At 46.1% G+C, this 9,070-nt stretch overlaps 1 protein-coding gene across 1 annotated transcript in view; it reads left to right on the plus strand.

Annotated features, from left to right (window-relative positions):
- The first annotated feature begins 549 nt into the window (after window positions 1–549).
- Window positions 550–9,070, plus strand: part of PTGDR (prostaglandin D2 receptor) — a 16,674-nt gene continuing 8,153 nt past the window's right edge. The window contains 6 exon segments of the mRNA XM_027776630.1: window positions 550–559; window positions 4,256–4,402; window positions 6,041–6,051; window positions 7,808–8,047; window positions 8,182–8,473; window positions 8,476–9,059. Of these exon segments, the coding sequence (XP_027632431.1) occupies window positions 550–559; window positions 4,256–4,402; window positions 6,041–6,051; window positions 7,808–8,047; window positions 8,182–8,473; window positions 8,476–9,059 (1,284 nt within the window).

Genomic DNA, 9,070 nt, shown 5'->3' on the forward strand with positions numbered 1-9,070 from the left:
TGTTATTCTGTTTTTTTTTTTTTTTTTTGGAGAGGTTTTTGCCATAGGGCGCGTGTACTCACCAGAAAGACAGAGAGAGACAGAGAGATAGAAAGCGAGAAGTCATCGCCCAAAGGGGATGGTCACGCCGCAATCCCTTCTCCTCCATTCTCCTCTCGGGATTTTGGGCATGCACGCACACGCACCCAGCATGAGTTTAAGCCACGGGGTCCAGACTCGAACTGCGGTCAGCTACATGGAAGTCCAGCAACATAGCCATTATGCTAACTGCTGGTCCCACACATGTGTTAGTTTTAAGCTGTTGGTCCGGGACTTGGACAGTGGTTGACTACGTGGGAGTTCACCATAACCATTATGCCATCTGCTGGTCTCCAAGATCAAAAATGTTTAAGACTCAATAATAGTCTTTCATGAGATGGAGAAATGGAGGAAAAAGTATTGTGACATGACCCCACTAGGAGGTGCTTGCGGTCTCTCTCTCTCTCTCTCAAATGCACATGCTCTCTATCAATTAAAATAAATAACATTTAAAAGGAATAGAGTCAGAACATGGACAAAGGTATGTTAGAAGGTATCATGATTGTTCATTCATGCAACAAACATTTATGGAGAATAGACTGTGTGCCCATAGTGTGTGGCAGACAGAGGAATCAAGCTGAAGCAGACAGCCCCTGCCCTTGAGAGACTCATACGCCAACACACGAACAAACAATGTACCCTTATATAGCGAATGATATGGGGCATTTGAGGAAGCCCAGGAAAGTGGGTATATGAGTGAGAACTTCTGAAGAAGACTGTTGCATAATCAGAGTGATAAAATAAAAATCCAAGACTATACTGAGGAAAGCTAAATCAAAAACCAAATGAATGAAAAGAAATGGAATGGTGTGGTCTAGGCATTGGCCTAACTATCCTGGATTCAACAGCAAGGTCTTTAATGAAACTCCTTTAAACCTGATGTAGCAATAGTGGAACTTAAGGGTCACTGCCTCTGGATCTCAGCTGTGCTGCCCACCAGCACCACCCCCAGTATTAGAAGGGACCCAGCCACTCTGGCACAGTTGGGCACATACAGGACTACAGAGCTGGGAGCCAAAAGCTAACCATGGTTTGAGTTCCACTGTCCTTCAGTCTGAAACACACCAGTGCATGAGTACATGCCTAGGATCCTGGTGAGTTGCAGGAAGGGTACTGAAGCATGACCAAGTCCCTATGAAAAGTCTCTCTCTTTCTCTCTCCCTTGTATGTACTCTATAATTAAATATTTTTTAATCCCATTTGAGACTGAAGCACTTAACAATGGATCTTCAAAATGGTCATGGAAAATGTGTATTATGAAAAAAAACCTATGCATGGATATCTTTTTTGATTTTTAATTTATTATTATTTAATTTGCTATAGGACAACCCGGGACTCAAATCATGGTTGGCCAATGGAGTCCAGCATCCTAACCACCATGCCACCTGCTGACTCTATGTATGGATTTCAAAAAGGTTGTCCACCAGGGGCAGGCAGGTGGCATGGTGGTTAAGGCACTAGACTCCCACATGGTCTACCATGGTTTTGAGTCTCAGACCTGGCAACTTGCTTTCTCATGTTTCCTCTCTCTCTCTCTCTCTCTCTCTGTCTGGTCAAACTTAAAAAAATAATATTAATACATTTTTTGAGAGATTTTTTTGCTATAGGACATTTGTGCTTGCCAGAGACAGAGACAGAGAGAGAGAAAGTGAGAAATTAACCCCCAGGGAAAATGGCCACACTGCAGTTCCTCCTCCTCCATTCTCCTCGTGGGATTTTGGGCACACATGCCCAGTATGAATTATAATCTACTGGGTCTGGGACTTGAACTACATGGGAGTCCAGTGATGCCATCTGCTGGCCCACAGTAAATAAATTTAAATAAATAATTCTTTTTAAAAAAGGTTTTTGCACCAAACAGACACATCCTTTAATCTCATTTTTCCACAGAATTTTTGAAGTCCCATGCATTCCCCTAGCCATCACTCCCAGGGCCCCTTCCTGGTTTTGCTTTGGCTGAAAGAATTGCTACACTCAGGGTCCAAGGTAGCCTGCGCCCAGTGCCTGGCCCACCAAGGATATAAAGGCCCAGTCCCTGCACCCTCAACTCTGGACAATACTAAAGGGTTCTTTCAGTTAGGATGGTTAAGGTCTTTTACAGTAACTATTGCAACCCAACTTCTCTCTCTACCCAGTCCTGCTTCTCCTGGTCCTTCCTTCTTACAGGTGTTAATCCCCAACTGCTTCCTAATAGTTATCCTACTTACACTACCTCAATCTCCACCTCAGAGTCTGCTTCCCAGGAAACCAAACAAGCCATGCCTGACAACAACTTCCGTTAGAACTACAAGCAAATTGTTAGGAAAACTCAGTTCTCAGTAAAACTTCACAAGCTATAAGGGGACTTGTGGAAAATGAAATGAAAGTATGAGCTTATTTAGGTGCAAAAAAAAAAAAAAAGAAAAAAAAGTGAGTCGGGGGAGGATATCCATGCATAGTTTCCGTAATACTCATTTTCCATGAACTTTTTGAAGAGCTTTCATGTAATTAGGTTAACAAATGGATTACTGCATGCTTTATTTACTTTCAGTTCATTACCCAAAGACGTTTTCAAAAATTCATACTGATCCTTAGGGGTTGAGCCAAGTTAACACTGAAATTATGTTTTCTCCACGTCCTGAGCACAGAGAGATCCTGATCCTGACTTACACAGACACAGAAATTTAACCAAGGTTGGCCAAGGCATATCCATTCCTCAAAATCTTTGGAGGATTAAGTCTCTCAATTTGGCAGGAAAAGATATAAAAATGGAAATTCTTGCTAGACAAAAGGTTGTGATCCCAAAGAGCAAAAACCAGAATAAGATAAAAATGAAGACTTTATTAAACTACCTGGAAATTTTAGCAGACAGATGCCACAACGGCATCTGAGCAGGCTTGTCCACAAGACATCGTGCAACCATAGAGACCAGGAAACTGGCACGATCATGGTGGCAGCTCTTCCTCGCAGCTCCTGAGCAGACAGAGGAAATCACGGGGTCTCTCCTTTGTCTCTCATCCTCTTGTCTTCTCTGCTCTTCTCTTCCTCCAAAACAAAGGCTTGGGGAATCCAATAGCCCTGGCTGCCATTCTAGACTCATCATGTACTACATAGTTAGGAGAACTTGAACCAGTTATGAACCTCTCTGAGGCTCATTTTCCTTACTTAAAAAGAAGAGATAGGGATAAGCAGGTGGCGTCATGGTTATGTAGTTAACGGACTCTTACATGGTCAACCGTGGTTTGCGTCCCAAACCCAGAAGCTTAAAATTCATGATGGGCACATGTGCATGCATGCCCAAAATCCCAAGAGGAAAATGGAGAAAAAGGGATTGAAGTGTGACCATTCTCCCTGGCGGGGGGGGGGGTGATTTCTCGCTTTCTTTCTCTCTCTGTCTCTCTGGCAAGCACATGCACCTTATAGCAAAAATCTCTCTTAAAAAAAGACATAAAGACAAATTTTGCAAAGCACTGGTAGGAATAAAGCATTGATATCAGGCCACCCTTGGCCTAGGGTTTGAGGCAGCTGGATCCCATATGGCTGACCCATGGTTTGAGTCCTGGATGCAGCAGCTTGAGAACATGCTAGGTACATGTGCCTGCATACCCAAAATCCCAAAATGAAGGTGAGATAGAGAAGGGAATACAGCATGACCATTGCCCATGGCGTGTTTGGGGAGATGCTTTTCCCTCTCCCTCTCTGTCTCTCTGGAGTAAGTGCATGTGCCCTCTTGCAAAAACAAAATTAAAACATGTATAGAGCCATGCAGAGAGTATCACAACATTGGGCTTACCATTCTGAGCCAGAAGTTCTCACTTTAGCCACACAGAGGAAGTCACCGAGACCTTCCAAATATATTGAAACCTGGAAGGCACCTCCCTACCCTAAAGAGTCTTGAATAGCCAGAGTTTGAGGTGCTGAATCATCAGAAATGTTTTCCAGATGATTCTAAAGTGCAGCTGAGATAGAAACTCTTGCTCTACACAGATTATTTTACTTACTCCACATTATTGACTCTATGAGTTCAGTACAATTGTCCTCCTTCCCTGCTTTTTTACAGGTAAGGAAATTAAAATTTAGAAAGGTTAAAAGAATGCACAAGGTACAGAGGAAAGCTCAGCTTTGAATTCCCACATTATGACGCCCATGACCTGAAATAGCACTGACACAATGCCATGTTATCGCTCCCCTACTGAAGGTGAAGATGCATCTAATACAGTCTCTAGCATGCAGAAGATGCTCCATATCTGGGAACGAATGTTGTTATTTGCTTTTCGGCTTCCCTCCTGTCCATTCTCTGCTCTTTACTACCCCCAGCTCAAATATTTCCTGGGGTACAGTAAAGGTACGGATAGAATTAGATTTAGAAGCATAGCCAAGATGGATCTAGAAAAAAAAAATCTATGCTTTTTTTCCTTCTCTTCCCTTTTCTAAAAACCTGACCATGGCCATATATTTGTTTTATGTTTGATATCTTTTAAAACACCAATAACAGATACTACATTGAAAATATCAGAAAATACTTGAATCATTTGGTTCAAAGTGGATGAATATAGAAGACTTAATGTTAAGCAAAGCAAGCTGGACTTTGAAACATACACACTGTATATCCCCACTCAATGTGTACCAAGTATCTGCACTCTACGGCAGAAATGGAAAGATCTGAAGATATGAAGCAGAGAGGATAAATGCGGATACCAGAAACTGTAAGGGAGGGCAATGGGTGCTACAAGTGGGTGGTAGAGAGTGGGTGTGCAGTGCAAAGGGAAGAAACAGTTAAGAAATCAAGAAATGTGAAGTTGTCTTTTAAAAAAACGCATATATTATATATGGCATATGAGACTTTATGTAAAATATGACATTAATCTGAAAATTAAAAATATATGTCAGAAATCCAAGGAAAAATGTTTCTACCATCCCTTCTCAGATTTAAGTCAAAGTTTTCATTTGCCTGTGGTCAACTACAGGCCTTGTCCATGAGCATATATGGTTTCTACATTTATTTATTTATTTATTTATTTATTTATTTATTTTGTTGGAGTTTTGTTTTGTTTTCTTTTGCTATAGGGTGCATGCGCTCACCAGAAAGACAGAGAGAGACAGAGAGACAGAAAGCAAGAAATCACTCCCAGGGGGGGATGCCACAATCCCTTCTCCTCCATTCTCCTCTCGGGATCTTGGGCATGCACGCACACACGGCCGGCGTGAGTTTAAGCCACCGGGCCCAGGACTCGAACCTCAGTCGACTAAATGAAAATTCAGCGACATAGCCATTACGCTAACTGCTGGTCCCAGGTTTCTACATTTATTACAGTACAATATAATTATATATTTAAAATAATCTGCTCTTATGATGCCATACATATTTTTCCAGAAGATTTGTCCTATAACCCAATTAAGTAGCTTGGCACAGCTCTGCAGAAAATAGAGTTCATTTGACCATTAACTGGGCTTAAGATATTTTCATTAACATTCCCTTAGAATAAATAAAAGCTTAACCTGGTCACTGAAAGTTGAAATAAAAACATAGGGGCCTATAAATGCTACACCACATGACATTTGTCTTTCCTTATTTGCTAGGTGCTCCTCAGTAACTCCATCCTGCACCCCCATGTCTGGCACAAAGTAAGAGCTCAAAATATATTTGGTATATAAACAAATTATACTTTTCTTGGCTCTACAGTGAAGTTGTAAAAAAGAGTTTCTTAGGAGCAGGGACAGAAGATTCCAAAGAGTGAGAATCGGGAAGGGTGGACGACAGCAAAGTCTGCAGGAGAGGCTACTGCACATCCCATGGGAAATGCCAGTTAAATAAAACGCCAGGAGGAAGCATGGTTTTTTGAACTGTACCTGCTCAAAACTGTCAACCTCTGAAACACGGCATGTGCAAACCACTTGTCAGGGACCCATAGCTGGTCCACCAGTCACACTTTGAGGTTGTTTTTCAAAAATTGTTTACATTCTAGATCTCCTCTCCCCTTAGGCATTGTTCCTGTAAGGGGTATGGAGTGGTAGTTACTACAGAAGCAAACTAAGGCTGCAAGGAATTGAAGTAGGTATGTATGCTTCAGGAGGATGCCTCAACACATCATCCTTAGAGGATGGGCCACCTCTGAATACCAAAATGGGTTTTTAGGAAACTCTGAACATTCTGAAATGGGTATAAATTGTGTGTTTGTATGTGTGTGCGTGTGTGGCATTGGGGGTGGGGAGAGCTTCAGCTTTTATCAGATTCTCATGTCTTTTGGATATGGAGTCTGTTCCTCCTTCAACTTAATCAACTCAAGTGGGGCTCTTCAAACCCATCATTATTTGTTAGGAGTCGACGTAGGACTGAGAGGTGAGGATGAGAGAGAAGGCGGAGCACAAGAGAACTAACCTTGTGGCAGGTCTGCTATTGAGTCAGCGTTCGTGAAAGACTTAGAGTCCACACATATACAGATCTAGGAATGTTAGCTCTTATGATTTCTCTGTGCCAAGCAGTTCATGCTCACAGTAACCCTATGAGGTCAGCTTAAGTCCCATATCCTGAATTTGTGAGGAATATGAAATTCAGTGAGATTGAGTAACTAACCCAGGGCCACACAGCTACTGGCAGAGTTCTGAACTATCTAATTCCAAAGTTTGAACTCTTCCTCTCCAGCCTGTGGCCTAGATTATTGTCTAGGCAGGCAGTCTGGGGACCATCTCTCTGCTCGCCCTCAGCCTTTCACATCTAAAGCCCAAGGGTCCTGCTCCCTCCCAGACTCTGTCCATGAGAACAGGCACAGAGCCTAAAACTGAGCCTCTCCAAGCCAAAGCATAATCTACTTGCTTACATAAGATGGCCCCAGTCATCCCACTCAAATTCCACACACTGAGCTAGTTTCTCTCCCAGGGCACTGAGTGTTAATTAAAGTCATAAATTATACTTATCACAATTAACTCCCTTGTCTTTATGATACATCCAAGTCAAAGACCAGCAAGGGAGAAATGTTTCCACATACTCATAAACCAGAGAAGTGAGAAAGCTCTAAATCAACTCTACTATTTTCTGGTTTCAAAACTACATGGTTCTGAATAGCTGAGAGGTTGGGTCAGGAAGATCTTATCATGATAAGACCCTGTCCCCCAAAAAAGAAAAAAATCAATTTATCTCTTACTTCTCTCTCTCTCTCTCTCTCTCTCACACACACACACACACACACACATATACAAATAAACAACAACAACAAAAATCCATGCTAAAATCTGCAGTTAAATTGCCACCACCTGAGAATCACAGCACTTGTTTGTAGGGAGCACTTCCTATGTGTTCGCTCTCTACAGGTGTCATCTCCATGTGTCAAGAGTCAAGCGAGCAGGATAGAGGCTGTTGTCTGATAGGTTAAACAAGTCTCTCAGGGCCACAGTCCCCATTCTTACCTAAGTAGCAAAAGCAGGACTTGAACCCCAGCCCATCTGATGACAGCAGCACTCCCCTCCAGCCTATCTATACAGTCACGATGACTCCTGATACCCAGGGCCAACATCACCTCTGGGTTTTCTCTGGAACCACTTGTCTGAAAAGTGGCCAACCATGGAAGCAAGACAGAGGGACTCTACAAATAGAAGATTTAGGTCACCTTGATCAGCTCACTTAATCTGCAAGGTCTCCTCTCCTCACCTGCACAGTGGCGATCACAGTGCCCCAGATTGCAGGGATCTAGAAAGAGAACAAGTGACAAGGCTTAATTGCTAAACAAATGTCAGTCGCCCTCACCCTCCTTAGCCAACTAATGCTAATTCTAGAAGGCTAGGCGGTAGCCCTTTCTCTGCCTTCCTCACTCATCTTCAGAGTTCTTGGCCACCAGCAAAGTTCCAGCGCCACAACCTCCAGCCCTCCTGCTCCCTAGAGGCAGCCGCGTTAACAGCTCTGTTTCAGGAGTTCTCTTGTCTCGCTGGGAAAATTGATCTCTGCTGCTCGGACTCTGGCTCCTTTTCTTCTCTCCTTCCGACTCTGGACACTAGGGTCTGTCTCTACGAGGACCAGACGCGTCAGGGCCACACTCTTCGCCGGGCTGCTGGGCGCTCGGCAGTGCCAGGGCCGCTGCGCACCGGGCGCGCGTCCCGCCCCTCAGAGAGGGGTGTGACCCACGAGTTTAGATAGGAGGCGCCCAGCCTGAGGAACACTCCGCCCGCCGAGGAGCTTCCTCTGCCGGGCAGCCTCTCCGCCCCGCGCGCTCAGCGGCGGAGCCCTCCTCCGCACCCCGCGCCGGGCCCTGCGCCCTCCGCGGCCTCCTCCGCCAGGCAGCCTCTGCTGCGCGCCACCCGCGCGCGTCCGCCCACCACCCCTCCCCCCCCTGCCATAACGCCACTACGGTGGAGAAGGGCCACTCGGCGACAATGGGCGGGGTGCTCTTCAGCGCCGGCCTCCTGGGCAACCTGCTGGCCCTGGGGCGCGCCGTGGGCGGGGCCCGGCCCCGCCGCGCCCGCCGCCCTCGGTCTTCTACGTGCTGGTGTGCGGCCTGACGGTCACCGACTTGCTGGGCAAGTGCCTCATCAGCCCGGTGGTGCTGGCTGCCTACGAGCAGAACCGGAGCCTGTGGGGGCTGGCGCCCGCGCCCGGCAACCCGCTGTGCCAAGCCTTCGCCTTCTTCATGTCCTTCTTCGGGCTCGCCTCCACGCTGCAGCTCCTGGCCATGGCGCTGGAGTGCTGGCTTTCCCTGGGGCACCCCTTCTTCTACCGACGGCACATCACGCTGCGCCGCGGAGTGCTGGTGGCGCCCAGCGTGGGCACCTTTTCCTTGGTTTTCTGCGCGCTGCCCTTTGCCGGCTTCGGGAAGTTCGTGCAGTACTGCCCCGGCACCTGGTGCTTCATCCAGATGGCGCACGAGGAGGGCTCGCTGTCGGTGCTGGGCTTCTCTGTGCTCTACGCCAGCCTCATGGCGCTGCTGGTCCTCGCCACCGTGCTGTGCAACCTGGGCGCCATGCGCAACCTCTACGCTATGCACCGGCGGCTGCGGCCGGACGCGCCCGCCCGGGCCCAGGGCCC

The sequence above is a fragment of the Tupaia chinensis genome, unplaced genomic scaffold (genome assembly GCF_000334495.1).
Source record: "Tupaia chinensis unplaced genomic scaffold, TupChi_1.0 Scaffold000688_1, whole genome shotgun sequence".
In the NCBI taxonomy this organism is placed as follows: Eukaryota; Metazoa; Chordata; class Mammalia; order Scandentia; family Tupaiidae; genus Tupaia; species Tupaia belangeri.